Genomic DNA, 15883 nt, shown 5'->3' with positions numbered 1-15883 from the left:
GGTTTCAACGAAAGGACAAGTATATTGATGTTTTGAACAGTGCTGTGTATGTTATATTGATATATTGAATAACGTTTGAATTAGAAATTAAACTAATGGTTATTTCGCTGGGTAGAATAAATAAATCTTTAGAATAGATTCAATTATTAGTACTAAAACTTTATTATTTAACATAAAAGGTAACCAAAAGAATGTAAAACTATGCTTGGTCCATTTTACCTCAGGATTATTTATCTTTCACAACATGATATAACTTTGATATTATTCCCTTAAATCTCTCTCATACCAATTTCCTACTAAATATATTATAATTATTTAGTAAGAAATTTATCTTCAGAGAAACTCATGCAAACTGAACATGAATAGAATTTTTTACATAATACTTCAACGAATCGCTCTTAAATCACTAAAACTCATTGTCAGTAGCAAAAATTGGATTACATGATCTGACATGTAAATTTTAATATTTTAATATTTTAATATTTTTTTACAAATAATAGAAGTTAGGCTCGCAATACGATAATGTAAGTTTTAAAGAGTTGGAAAGTAATAAAGAGATATATAGATTCATATTTATATCATATTTATTAATAGATTGTAGATTGTATTACTTATTGACGAATCCTAACAATAGCTATTTTACTCCGAAGATCGTTTTACCTTATATTTTGAAAACGCTTTTAATTAACTGTTGTCCTGTTTTATTACAGTGAAATTCGTTTCTCTTTTATCATGGATGACAGTGCACTTCCAGAAATGCCCTCGCACTTACGCGAACTTATTTTTCCCCAGCAGTGCCCAGACAAATGCTTTGCTTGCGCTTTTGTAAAACGTAATCTGGTACATAAATTGGTCCGCGATAAGCATTTGAAAAATTTACAGTCATTGACCAACGTTAGTCACGTCAACACTGAACATATTATACCATTTAATAGTGTCGCGTGCACAATAATTCGAATAAAGGTATATGCGAAGGGAGACTCTCCGCAACTCAGCGTTCGACTCGTCCTAAAAACGTTGAACATTCAACACCAACAAGTAGAAGTCATACTCAAATCGTTTATGAGCGAAGTGGCATTCTACAATATTGTTGCGAAATTGTTGTATATATTTCCACGTTCTCACTTCGTATTTCCGAAGTGTTATCTAGACAGCTTTCAATGGATGGACGACGGGCCTCCATATATCGTACTGGAAGATTTGATTGCGGACGGTTATGAACAATTCGACGATAAACTAGATGAGAATCATCTGAAAGCAGTTTTTAAACATCTGGGGATGTTCCATGGAGATTCAATAAGGCTAGTGACAAACGAACGTTTCGACTCGAAATCGAATTTTTCGAAGTTAATGAAGAATGATACATTGATTGCAAATAAAGATCAAATTATGATCAAACAAAAGGAGGCAATCAGGTAACCAATCATTGCATTTAAAATGTATATTTTTTGATTAGAAATAATAAAATAAGCATGTTGTTATTGAAAATAGATATGTTTATGTTTTACAAAATTAAAATAATATAATAATTAAAATTTTGTAAGCAAAAAATATAAAACGTGCTAGTCCCGATGCATTTCAAGCATTGAATTTGTAATAGCGCAATATTCATCGAACAATTTCATACCGCTTGGAATCCTCTTCAGCAGATAATTAAATATGAAAAAATATGTGAAGGAGATTCGAAATAGGATCGAAATGTTTGATGGATATAACACTGGTGTAAATAAAGTGATTAAAGCACACGCACCGACAATCGCGTTTTACGTTCTGCTTGTCATATTATTTTGATTGAACAGAATCTGTTACTTAATAATATACTATTACTAATAACTTTTTAATATTGTTATTTCTGAATAAAGAATAAAAGTAGTTAAGAGAAGATATGTCACATTCATTCCATTTTGTTGTTCACAGCGCCTTTCTGAACAATTCACTAATAGAGGCAGTTAACAGCGGTATCAGGGATAAAATAAGAACAAAGTTGGAGAAGGTTAAAGATTTGGAAAAGAGTAACATTTCTCTTGTTCATGGTTCTCTTACACGATATAAAACGTTCTACAAACAATGTAATGGGGAATGTAAAATAAAATTTATCGGTTTTAAAACAATAATGTTAAGTTCGCCAGTGATCGATTTTGGCCGTATTCTGTTCACTAATTTGCCTAATGAAAATGATGTATCAAAGCTCGAAGAATTTTGTAGAAATATATTGGAAATTTACCTGAAGCAAATAGAATTATCGTGTAGTGAGATGGTTCAGTGTGTAGAACGACAGATTATTGACAATTTATTATTCTCGTACGTTAGCTTGGACACGAAAGAGAGCGAAGCAATAGAAAATCATATTCCAATATTGAATATGCTTAACAGTCTAGGCAGTTTAGATTAGAACAGTTCTGTACGACACTGGCAGGTTGTTTGCAAGATTTTTTATACGTATTTTAGATTGAATACGTATAAAAAATTTTGCAGAATACAAAATATAAATATACGTAAAACTTATATAAAAATTTGATATATCTACATACATGTACATATATACGTGGGCTAATGTCTGTAAGAAAGAGATACGTTAATAGCGCTTATTTCACAATAAGTTCTAGAGAGTAAATTAATAATATTTTTCTTTGAATTTCATGCAAATCATTCAATCCTGCTTTTTCCATATAACTTTTCATTTAGTACATGTATGACCAAAAATAAAGCGCGATGTATTCAATGTAGAATACTGGCAGATTTGCAAGATTTTTATACGTATTCAATGTTATACATTCATCATTGTAGAACATTGAATAAAAAATCTTGCAAACCTGCCAGTGTTCTATATTGAATACATCGTGCTTTAAGAGATATTTTAGACAACATTGAGCTTACTTCTGATTTTTGTTACATGTAACTTTTTATAAGCATTTTTATAATAAATAATATTTTAGTACCTTTGCATGATGCAAACGTTTTACTGAATGCTCCTTTCTTTAGCAACAACAATTTCTTTAAGTTAGTTACATATGTAAGGCTGAGTCAACATTTATTATTTAATGAAAGGCAATTGAATAGTAGCACGACCAATCCCGGCTATTTATAAGATGGACCTAAATTTGGTGGCTAACAACCGGAAGGAAGGTTTTTTCTCTTCCATTACCAACACTTACGGATACAGGATGACCTTGTTAATTCGGCACTTGAGGAGGATCCAAAGTGGGGTCGAAACGTTGTGCGTTTAACATCTAATAAATAGCCGGGATTGGTCGTGTTACTATTCAATTGCCTTTCATTGGATTTCCCTGGCGTTATCAATTCCTATTGTTAATTTATTATTTATTTTATTGAACAAATGTATTGTAATTTATATTAGAATATAGTATTGTTGCCCATTTAATTCGGAATTTAATAACTGCAAAATTTTCATGACAAAAAAGTGTGCATTAGCCAAATCATATAGTAATACTAAAATTGAATTATTTTGAAGTCTAATTGAATTATTTCGATTAGAATAAAAACGTGAGTTCATTGTCCAAAGTCTTCACAAAATTATTGTTTTTTTATTGTTCTGTATAGAAAAATCAGAAACTTATTGAACTGAGAAGTTACAGTTTAATAAAATTTAATAAAAAGAAATAATCATTAATTCAATTTAGTTATTAGTGAATGTTTCCTTGTAAAAGATATCGATAAAGAAGAGTTTGCAGTTTTTATTTTTACATTTTCTACAGAGTAACAAAATGATCGTGCTTTCATATAGTTTCCTTTAACTATAATTGTACGTCAACTAAATTTGGATTTGATGATCTTCTGCAATTCAATTTTGTGTTTTGTCATCCTGACCAATCTGTTTTATTAACGAAACAATGCAAATGGATATAAATGGAATGCTATAAGTAAGACATGAACTTTCAACCCTGATGTTATTTTTCTGTCAGACGAATAAATGCTTGCCGATGAGTACGAATGAAGGAAAGATTCAGTGCAGCAAAAAATCGCCCGTTGCAAAAACGGATAAAATCAGGAAATAAAAATGATGTACATGCTGATGTACATAGTGGAAGACCTTCTAGTCTTAGCTATCCCTGCAGTTATGAGCAATGTGTGCGAAATGTTAACCGCGACTCAACGCGATCTCCATCTACACTAATACCGTGTTTCTTCCACAAACATAATATTGGACAAAGTTAATAAACGATTTTCCTTGCCTCGATAATGGGGCAAAGTTGCTTTGTCGTAACCCTCGAAAACAGACGTAATCAGAGAAGACCTTGCGATAAATATCAAGTGTTACTGGTCTTCACAGACGGATTTTTCGCTACGTGTTTCTTACTTTGACATGCTTAATGTGCATTCCATTTCTTAAAGACAGAAGTTAACGAATATTTAATTGACTGCGTCGTCCGTGAAAAAGCATTTAACACAAAAGGTATGTTCAGAATGATATAGAACTAGCGTTACATAAGGACGAAAGCGAACAGTTAACTAAGTCACTTACATTACTTAATTTTTCAATAACTAGCCATCACTAATTAGGTTTAATGCATAAATGTCTTTAACTTTCTATCACATTTAATATATATAAAAGTGAGGAACTAGTTGAAATATTTATTCCTTTAATATTTAAGTATAATAAACACTTAAGAAATAGACACTTAAGAAGAAACTTACTAACAGAAGAAAGAGTGTTTTGGTTTCAAAGAAAGGACAAGTCTATTAATGTATTGAACAGCTGTATTACATTGATAAATCGAATAATATTTGAAATAGAAAGTTACTGATGGTTATTTCGCAGGATAGAATAAATATTAATAAATACATCTTTAGAATAGATTCAGCCACTAGTACTAAAAATTTATTATTTAACGTAAAATGTTACCAGAAGAACATAAAACTATGCTTGGTATTATTCCATTTTACCTCAGCATTCTTTGTCCTTCATACACAGCATGGATGACAACCTTGGGATTATTCCTCTCCCCCTTTAAATCATTCCATCATACCAATATCCTTAACTACTTAAATATAATTGACGTAAAATTTTCAGAGACTCATGTAAAACGAACATAAATGGACATTTTTTATATAATACTTATACAAATCTTAAATCGCTCAGAATCGGTAGCAAATTTGGATTACATGATGTAAACTAACATTTTCGTACGAATAATAGAAAATGGACTAACAATACGATGTAATTTTTGTATGATAGCCAGAAAGTGGCAAAGGGATTCATATTTATATACTAGATTGCATTGACGAAATGTAACATTTGTGACTATTGGAGTTTGAAAATCATTTTACCTTATATATTCTGGAAAAGATTTTAATTAGTTGTTGTCCTCTTTTCTTACAGTGAAATTCTTTTCCTTTCGCCATGGCCTGTGCACTTCCACAAATTTCCTTGCACTTACATCATTATTTTTTTCTCCTGCAAGACAACTGCTTTGCTTGCCGCTTTATAAAACGTCATCTGATACAAAGACTGCACAAATATAACTTGTTGGAAAAGTTCCATTCATTAAAGGAGATTCATCATGTTACCACTGAACATATCATACCATATAGTATTTATAACTCGTACACAGTAATCCGAGTAAGAATATATGCTATTCGCCCTCGCGAACCCAGGCTTCAACTCGTCCTGAAAATCTGGAAGTTACGAAAGGTACCTGTGGAAATGGAGTCAATGCATTCTTTCTTAGCAGAACAGTTGTTCTACAAAGCCATTGCGCAAAATATGGAAAGAAGTATATGTCCGAAATGTTACTTGAACAACGTTGCAAGCAGAGAAATGGATGCAGAGAAGAGCATAATATTATTGCACAATCCATTTGTCGTACTGAATGATTTGATTGCGGACGGTTTTACGCAATTCAAAGATAAATTAGATATGAAAGACCTAAAAAAAGTTGTCAAAGCTCTGGCGTACTTCCATAGCGATATGATGAAGCTGACCCAAGACGTTGATTTAAAAAAAATTCGATTTCTATTTTTATAAAAATACAAAAAGTTACATCGCCAAACAGCAAAAGGCAATCAGGTAGAACAATTATTACTGTTATAATATATGTTCTGTGATTAGAAATAATAAAATCACCATTTGTTAGTAAAAATATGGATCTTTAAATGCAATGAATACATTTCTCACAAAATTTAAGTATAATAATTACTAATCAGTATTTAAGAAGTAAACAAAAATCTGAAACACGATCTTGGAGCATGTATTTCAATTACTCAATTTATAACAGAGCAATATTTATCGAACAATTTCACATTGTTTGGAATCCTCTTCTCCAAATAATTAACTATAAAAACAAAAACCGTGAAGAGAATCCACAGCAGGATCGAAATGTGTGACGTATATCCTACTATTACAGTCAATTCAATAATTAAAATACATGCACCGATAACTTCAGGTTTTGCTTTTTATATTTTCATATTTAAGTTTTATTAAATAAAATAGAATCTTTAATTAATAAAATAACATTATTGATAACTTCTTAACATTGTTACATTTAAATAAAGAATACAAATTCTTGCGAGAAATTATGTTTGGGGGTGCACATTAATTTGGTGCTTTTTGGGGGGGGGGGGGGAATTGAACCTTTATTTATTTTCTCTTTTTCGTGAATAAATAAATTCATCAGTTATCCGATGAAGAAAACTATTAGACAATAATGATCAACATATCGAAGATTTACATGTTTATTATTATTGTGTAATGAAGGCTCATTTTCTTCAACAAAAGCACTGAATTAATTTGCATACTTCATAAAATTCTTCCGATTTTATTGTTCACAGCACTTTTCTACAGAGTTCAGTAATAAATGAAGTCGGCAGTCTTGGAGACAAAATAAGACAGAAGTTGGCGATGATGGGAAATTTGAGGATCATTACAACTGTTGTTCATGGTTCTTTCACGCGATATAAAGTATTCTATAAATATATAGATGACACTAATATCAATTATACAATAAAATTTATAGATTTTAAATCCGTAATGGTAAGCCCGCCAGTGATCGATTTCGGCCGTATTCTGCTCACTAATCTGCCTAATCATAATGATGTATTTGAACTCCGAAAATTTTGCAGATATATGCTTGACATTTATGCCCAGAGATTAAATATGATATATAAACAGGCCAAGACTAACGAAGTACAATATGACATTATTGACAATTTATTACTCTCATATATTAACTTGGACGAGAAAGAGAGGGAGGCAATAAAAAATCATATACCGATACTATGCACTCTTTTCATGCTAGGCAGTATTGAGTAAAGTAATTCTGTACGACATTGGCATTTCGCTTGTAGGATATTTCATGCGTATTTTTTTATGTCTGCATGACGCATTGCGCTTAATTTTTTATTACACATTTATTATACATGTGTTCATAATGAAAAGCTATATGATTGAAAGCGGATTAGACAATTTGACGAAATTTAAAGGAAAATGTTGTTAACTATCAAGGACTTACTATCAGGGAGAACTACATGATTGACGTGCAAATAAAAGTATTTAATATTTCTTTCTTATATGTATATGCTCTCATGTGTACATATATGTAGATGTATAAACAATATATGTAAATTTTACATACGTGTATATATTGTAATCTACATATATACGCGTATATTTACATATACATATATATTCCTACATATATATACTTCACGAAAGTTAAAATGGACTTCGTCATTCGAGTTTTAACATTGTGATTTATTATATTTATAAGTAGGAAATTTTAGATAATTTGAGCTTATTTATAGTTTTTATTATGTATATCTTGTTTAAGCATTTTAATAATGAATAATAATATTTTAGTATCTGTTATATACGTGACAAGAGTTATTAAGTATTCCTCTAACAATAGTAATTCTTTTTAATGGTTAATTACATTTGTAGAAATGACAATGAAATTATTATTTATTAGATTCAGAAGATGTGTCGTATCTTGTATTGGTACAGTAATTTTGTTAAAGTCATGTAAGTAAATTTCAATTCAGAATTAAGTAACTATAAGTATTTCGTGACAAAAGAGTATGCGTTAGCCAACCTTTATCAATTGAATGAGTTTTAGACTTACCAAATTATTTCGATCAGTACAGCAAATGAGAGTGCATGGTCCAATACTTTCACAAAATTACTGTTTTTTTTCTGTTTGTTCTGGATAAACAAATCCGAAACTTAATGAAGAATTAATTGAAATTAATAAAAAGAGCAATTAGTAATTCAGTTATGAATGTTTCCTTGTAGAAAATATCGATAAGAAGGTTCCGCATTTCTCGTTTTTATATTCTCTACAGAGTAACATAATAATCGTGGTTATATACATTACTTTAACTATAGTTCTACATCAGCAAAATCCTGTTTCGATGATATCGTAGCACGATTCTTTCTGTTTTATCTAAGTAATCTGTTTTGTTAACGAAACAATACAAATGGATAGAAATGGATAGATAAGTAAGAAATTTATTTTCATCTATAACGTTATTTTCCTGTTGAAAAAATAAATGGTTACTGAAGACTGCGTATGGAGGGGAGACTCAGTGTAGCAGAAAATCAGCTGTTGTTGCAAAACCAGATAAAATCAGGAGCTAAAAGTGATTTACACAACTGATGACAACATTATGGTTTAAGCTACCTCTGCACTTATGGTACAAATATATCCAGAATTGTTAACCGCGATTGCTCAGCGCGATCTCCATCTATAGAAACACCGTGTTTCTTCCGCAGGCATAATATTGTACACAGCCAATAGGAATGATTCTCCTTGCCTCGATAGCGGGACAAAATTGCTTTGTCAAAACGATGTATTTCATTGTACACAACAGATCCCTTGACAGACGTAATCAGAGAAGCACTTGCGATAAATACCATCAAGTGTCACTTGTCTCCACAAACAGAATTTTCGTTACGTATTCCTTATATTGGCATGCTTAACATGTACGCGATTGATTGAGAAGTTTAGAAGTTCTTGACGACAGAAGTTAATGAATATTAATACTTAATTGATTGTGTCGTCTGTGAAAAAGCATTTAACACAAAAGGTATGTCCAAAATGATATACAATTTGCGTCGCGTAAGTCCGAAAGCGAGCAGTTTACTTTACTTACATTAGATTATTTAATTTTCCAATTATTATCTATTTTACTTTGAAGACTATTTTACCTTATATATATTCTGAGAAAGAGTTTAATTAACTGTTTTGTTTTCTTACAGCTCAATTTGTTTCTTTTTCGTCATGGACTGTGTACTTCCAGGAACGTTCTTGCACCAATCTCCAGTTTTACCCCAGAAGTGCCTTGCACAGATATGCTTTACTTGCAGAGTTATACGAAATAATCTAATACAAAACCTGTTCAAACATAACAAGTTGGTGGAACAGTTCCAGTCATCAACGGACATTACTCACATCAACACTGAACATATCGTACCATTTAAGATTACCTCATGTATAATTGTTCGAGTAATGGTATATCTAACAGTTAGAGCCTCGCGACCCAGTGTTCAACTCGTCGTGAAAATGTTGAAGTTGCGAAGGCAAGGTTCATATTCGTTGTTAGTAAATTCGTTTGAGGCGGAATGGATGTTCTACAAATACGTTGCCGTAAGACTGACATATCTCATACATCCGAAATGCTATCATCTGGATAGCAGTATATGCATACAAGGGTATCCATTTATCATACTGGACGATTTGATTACGCTCGGTTATAAGCAGTTCAAAGGTAAATTAAAAAAGAATGACCTAATAAAAGTTCTCAAAATTCTGGCGCTATTCCATGGCGATACAATGAAGCTGCTGAATGAAGACGAGAATATGAAAAGTTATGCCGAGAATTTCTTCGAAGAGAATAAGAAGAAAAACATAGTCAAACAACAAAAGGCAATTAGGTAGAGCAGTTATAAGTCCTGTGATTAGAAATAATAAAATAAGGATTTATTATTAAAAATATGCATTTTTAAATAAATACATGACTCACAAATTTTATTATAATAATAAAATATAATTATAATAATAATAAAATAATAATTAATCAATATTTAGAAAGTAAGCAAAATCTAAAGCCTTGGAATGTGTTTTAATCATTTTAATTGGAATTTTAATCACTTAATTTATAATAGAACAATATTTATATATCGAATGATTTGACAACTGTTTGGCGTCAGCTATCCGATAGATGAAGAAAATTATTAGAAAGTAATATTTCGAATATGTTTATTATTTATTATTTTTTTGCAATAAAGGCTCGATTTCTTCAACAAAAGCATTGAATTAATTTGTACAGCTAACAAAATTCTTTCGATTGTTTTGTTGCCAGGGCCTTTCTGAAGAGGTCAGTGTTAAAGGCAGTCGACAACGGTCTCAGAGAAAAAATAAAATAGAAGTTGGAGAAGGCGAAACATTTAAAAGAGAATACTGTTTCAACTCTTGTTCATGGTTCTTTTACACGGGATAAAATATTCTACAAAGTCGATGAGAATAATAAACTTAAAATAAAATTAATCAATTTTAAAGCCGTAATGTTAGGCTCGCCAGTGATCGATTTCGGCCGTATTCTACTCACTAATTTGCCTAATGAAAATGATGTATCAAAGCTCGAAGAATTTTGTAGAAATATATTGGAAATTTACCTGAAGACATTACGAAACGTATATACAATGGCGAATATTATGCATGTGACGAGACATTATTGACAACTTATTCCTCTCATATATTAACTTGAACGTGCAAGAGAGCGAAGCAATAGAAAACCATGTATCGATATTGCATATGCTTAAGAATCTAGGCAGCTTAGATTAAAACTGTTCTCTATGACGCATCGCGTTATATTTTTTATGACGCATATACTCATAATGAAAAGCTATATAAATGAAAGCGAATTAGATGATTTAGACGAAATATAAAGGAAAATATTGTTAATTTATTATCAAGGACTTATTATGAGGAATAGGTACTAGTAATAATGATTGACGTGCAAATAAAAGTATTTAATATTTCTTTCTTACATGTATATGCTCTCATACGTACATATATGTAAATGTATAAACTTTATATGTAAATTTTATATACATGTATATATTGTAATCTATAATATATTGTAATCTACATATATATACATATATTTACATATACATATATGTTCCTATATAAACATTCACGAAAATTAAAATAATTATAGACTTCGTTATTCGATTTTAACATTGTGATTTATTATATTTGTAAGTAGGAAATTTTAGATAATTTAAGCTTATTTCTATTTTTTATTATACGTATATATCTTGTTTAAACATTTTTTAATAATAAATATTAATATTTTAACATCGATTACAGTGGCAAGAGTTATTGAATATTTCCTTTTCTAGCAATAGACCTAAATAAGTGACCCTAAAGATGTTTACCTTAAATTTCTATAGGACGACCTCTCTGTACGAAATTGAACACAACGAAATACGTGAGAAGTTATCGCAGGAAACACTGAATATCCTCCTCTCTCCGCTTATGAAGCAAATAATTTCTATTGGCTTTATATCAGCTTTATCATGCCTATCGAAGAAGCACGATGGTATCCCATGCTTATCGCGCCGAGCGATCGCGATCAACATGCTGCGAATATTTTTTCCATAAGAGTAGAGATAGATAAATGCCAAAATCATAAAGAGTTCGTTAACAATATGGCTAATTTCCAATTTCAATACTGTACTGCAGTCAACTGAGATAACGCTAATTTGATATAAAACTGTTTATAATTTTAACTTTATCAAAAACTAGCGCAGCATTCCAGAATACAAGATTATATAAGAAATGTTCTCATTTGTATGTTGCGTATAACTTTTTCAAGTAAAATGTTTACTTCTTACAAAAAAGATATGAATTCTTTATAAATATAATTTCATATTTCTAACTTTATTCATTTTTGCGATGGATGATTCTCTGCTGCACTCCATACTATATTCTCCATACAATCATTGTAAAGCATTTATTCGTCTGACACGCGGATAACATCGTGTATGGGAATAGGCGCATTTGTATTTGTCCATTTTCACGTTACATTAATAAAATATATTGGCTGAACGATAAAATACAACATTTGAATCTCGCGATGACCTTATAGAATCGGGATTTAGCTATCGTGTAAATAGAGCTGGGGCAAAATAAAAAAGATCACTATAACTCTAACATTCAGTACAGAATCTACTGAAACCATATACATTTATTCAGAATGAGCACTGAAAGTACAAAGCTTTACATCAATATCTTATATGAAAAATTATTAATATAAGTTACATAGAAAAAGGTTAGAAATAGGTTGCTCGTGCTAATATAATATTTTTTATATATTTCATACAATTTCTGATATTATCAATTTTTACATAAAAGTTCTGACAAATTGTCCATTTTTAAATTCTATTGTAATTGGCTTTTACTACACATCAGAAAACAATTTCAAATGCTTACAGGATGCAGAATGGATCAGCAGTTTTGTCAAAACGTTGGACGATTGTCTCTTGTCTGGTGTCAAAAAAACAATCTCAATAAATTTCAGCTTGGTTTTATTTGAACATAATTTGATTGACACTTACATTTTAGCACGAAACTGTTAAAACTACCAGACTTCAAATGGGATATACTTTAGCAAGAATGCAGCAACGAACGTTGCACGTGTTCTCTATAAAAAAAAATGTTAGTGCTCTAAGAAAGTAGACTAAACATGGTCAAAAACATGGTTTCAATCAAAGCTGCCGATCTTATTAAACATATGCAGTATCGATATATGATTGCTTATTGCTCCTTTCTCCAGATAACTCAAATTAATGTATGAAAGTATCAGGTTGTGAATAATCTCCTGTTTCACAAGTGTACTATTCATCTCCGGATATGTGCATTTAAATCTCTCCAAGTAAGCGTCCATCATGGAACAGAAGTACCTCTCGAGCTTTGATACATTATCTTCATTAGGCAGATTAGTGAGGAAAATACGGCCGAAATCGATTGACGGCGAATCGTATTGTATTGCATCAAAATCGATTAACTTTATATCGCCTATACCAAATCCATATTTAATGTCATCTTTCATAAATACTTTAGAGCGTGTGAAACAACCATGAATAATAGTTGACGCGATTTCCGTCTTCAAACATTCCACTTTCTTCAGTTTCTGTTTTATTCTCTTTTTAAGTGTGTCGTCGAGTGTGGTCATTATTGAGCTCTCCAGAAAGGCCCTACAAACAACAAAATTAAACACAATTTTATACATCGTTTCAATAGTTTGCTCTTTATTTAAATATAAAACACTATAATAGATATTATTAATAATATTATTATAATCTGATTCTGTAAAACATGTAAGCATGAGGGGAACCTACTTTAGAAGATCGAAAAATAGGTGATTTTTAAGAAGTTTTTTGTAAAGGAAAAATAATGTTTATATTTTTGAAAGTTTTAGACATTTTAATATCAGATTTGAACATTAGATTCATCATCTTCAAAATTGTATAGATTAACGGTCCTGAATTTATTTCTGTACGACCACAAGTACATTTCACAATAAGTTTGAAACCGAAGCCGCGTATTCCAGTTTCTTCAAACTGTATACTTTTCTTGAACTGCTTACAAATAAGCATCTATGCGAATGTATTAAAAGCACTAAAAACTTCAACTATTCTATAAGTGTGTTGTGGATTATAAATAATGTCATCACTGCTCGAAGTATTCAGTTTTTTCGCGCTGGCACTCTGCTTCGTTTCATCACCTTTTTTACATATTGATTGCCTTGAAAGTGTCTCTTCATCGATCTAGACGCGCGTTGAGACTCTCCGTGCTTCGATTTGGGATACATTTTGCTTTCCAACCGTCTGTATTGATCGAAAACTCGAACTCGACTGACCACTAGGAGCAAGCAAGGATCTTGACATATAGAACTCTCTCTTTGCAATTCCCTTTTAGTGATTTTAGGCAGCTGTCTCGACTCTCTGTCTCTCTCGACTGCACTAATACATAAAAACACGTCAGATCAGGTATACACAAGCTGACTCGTTTTGATGAACATCTGAACCAATGAATAGAAGCGAGAGACTGTGCGCCTGTGTGTGTTGCGGATCATTGCCGTATACCTGCGTGTCATGCTCTCGCACGTGCCAAACTTACCGAACGAATTTCGAATTTAGAATTTCGCTCTAAAATTTTCAGAACATATTCTTGAAGAGTATCACTATTAATTTATGCAAAAAAAATCGATTTTTTCGACCCTATAAAGTAGGTTCCCCCCTGTATATTTGAGAAACCATGTTCAGTAACAACGTGCTTATTATATTCTATCATAAAACACATGGGATCTTTGATGTAGTCAAAGCATGGGATATATTATAATAAAAATAGTTGTACTACCTAATTTGTTCCTTCCGTTGTTTGATTATGTATTCGTCATTACGCTTCCATAATTCACATAGAGTTGAGAAAAGTACATCGTTCTTTTTCTGTAGTCTGAATGTATTAGCATGGAACACTGCTAATAATATCATGCACCTTTCTAAATACTGCTCGCTTAATTTATATTTAAGTGGCTTGTAACCGCGTTTAGTCAGATCCTCCAGTATGATAATCGGTTGGTTATTATTCTCACCTACATCGACGAAGTGAAATTTCGGAAATATATCATCACTAAATAGGTGCATCACATTGCACAAGAGGGCTTCCCACTTTAGTGATGAATCGATTTTCCTTAACTCTAACAATGAGACCGGCTCCTCCTTTTTCGCCAATTTGACGATGCAGTGAACATCGTTTTTCTGGCGGCATTTAGAGGATATTACCACATGAAGCACTATATTCCCGGAAGATCTATATAGCGTGCTATGTTCTACATTGATACGATTATACTGTTGTATCTCGCTATCGGTGAACAGTTCCTTACTCAGTAGTAAGTTTTTTACAAATCTACAACTATAACAATCTATGCACTTAAATTCAGGCTCTGATTCAAATGATTTGAACAATTCGGACCAAGTAGTTTCTAAATCCATGGCGGAAGTGGAAAATTATCTTTACCGTACACGTGGTCGTCGTTTCGAGTCTGAACGATTTCTAACCAGACTTATTCCAAAAGAGGATCCCGCACTTCTCAATTCTCATCCCCACTTAAAAACAATTTATAGTAGGGGGCACCTTTGTGTAGTGAGGCACCGTTATTTTTCTGCGAATAGCATCAGGTTAAAATCTTGATTAGATTCAAAAGACTCATGTGTGTATGGAATGTTTCACTTTCGTGAAAAGTAAAAATTGTTTAAAAATCATTGCAAGTTTGTCATTCTATTTTCATTATAATTAATGAAATTATAATTACTCCATGGCGGAAGGAAAATAACTCGTACACACGTGGGTGTCGTTTAGAGTCTGAGCGATTTCAAAACAGTTTATGGTAGGAGACACATTTGTGTAATGAAATGACCAAGACGTTAATTTTCCTGCAAATAGCATCAGGTCAAAATCTTGATTAGACTCAAAAGACTTGTAAGACGTGAGTCTATTCGACACTAGAGTTATTTATATAGCGCGCGCCAGTACGGCCTATGACAGCACTGGGTGTTTTCCAGCAACGACACAGTGCGACACAGTGTATCATTCTATCTTTGTTGTTCGCTGGTATTGAAAGAAGATAGAATGATACACTGTGTCGCACTGTGTCGTTGCTGGAAAACACCCACTGTCTGATCGATCTACTGCGCATGCAAAACGAATAGTCCTATCTGCGCATGTGTATCGATCAATATTGATAAAGGAGCGTAATCGCCTGTGTTAAGGATTATCAATTTCAATTGTACAAAGTTACAAGTTTTTAAATCAAATCTCGCATTTACTCAATTTGTGATTCAGTTTTAATAAACACA

At 31.7% G+C, this 15883-nt stretch overlaps 2 protein-coding genes across 2 annotated transcripts; both read left to right on the top strand.

Annotated features, from left to right (window-relative positions):
* Nucleotides 1–620: 620 nt before the first annotated feature.
* Nucleotides 621–2937, top strand: LOC105279233. The gene is made up of 2 exons (XM_026969739.1): nt 621–1415; nt 1918–2937. The coding sequence occupies exons 1-2, from the start codon at nt 733–735 to the stop codon at nt 2390–2392; spliced, it is 1158 nt and encodes a 385-aa protein (XP_026825540.1). The 5' UTR covers nt 621–732; the 3' UTR covers nt 2393–2937.
* A 5939-nt stretch (nt 2938–8876) lies between these two features.
* On the top strand, nt 8877–10225 carry LOC105279234. Its single transcript, XM_026969740.1, has 2 exons — nt 8877–9042; nt 9215–10225. Exon 2 carries the CDS (start codon nt 9237–9239, stop codon nt 9891–9893), a length of 657 nt encoding a protein of 218 aa, XP_026825541.1. The 5' UTR covers nt 8877–9042; nt 9215–9236; the 3' UTR covers nt 9894–10225.
* Nucleotides 10226–15883: the final 5658 nt, after the last annotated feature.

This window comes from Ooceraea biroi, chromosome 5 (assembly GCF_003672135.1).
Source record: "Ooceraea biroi isolate clonal line C1 chromosome 5, Obir_v5.4, whole genome shotgun sequence".
NCBI lineage: Eukaryota > Metazoa > Arthropoda > Insecta > Hymenoptera > Formicidae > Ooceraea > Ooceraea biroi.
This window is presented reverse-complemented; position numbering and strand designations above follow the sequence as displayed.

Coding starts and splice junctions, on each gene's coding strand:
- LOC105279234 (XM_026969740.1), top strand. CDS start 9,237: ATGGACTGTGTACTTCCAGGAACGTTCTTGCACCAATCTCCAGTTTTA.
- LOC105279233 (XM_026969739.1), top strand. CDS start 733: ATGGATGACAGTGCACTTCCAGAAATGCCCTCGCACTTACGCGAACTT. Junction 1,416..1,917: donor AAACAAAAGGAGGCAATCAG/GTAACCAATCAT, acceptor TGTTGTTCACAG/CGCCTTTCTGAACAATTCAC.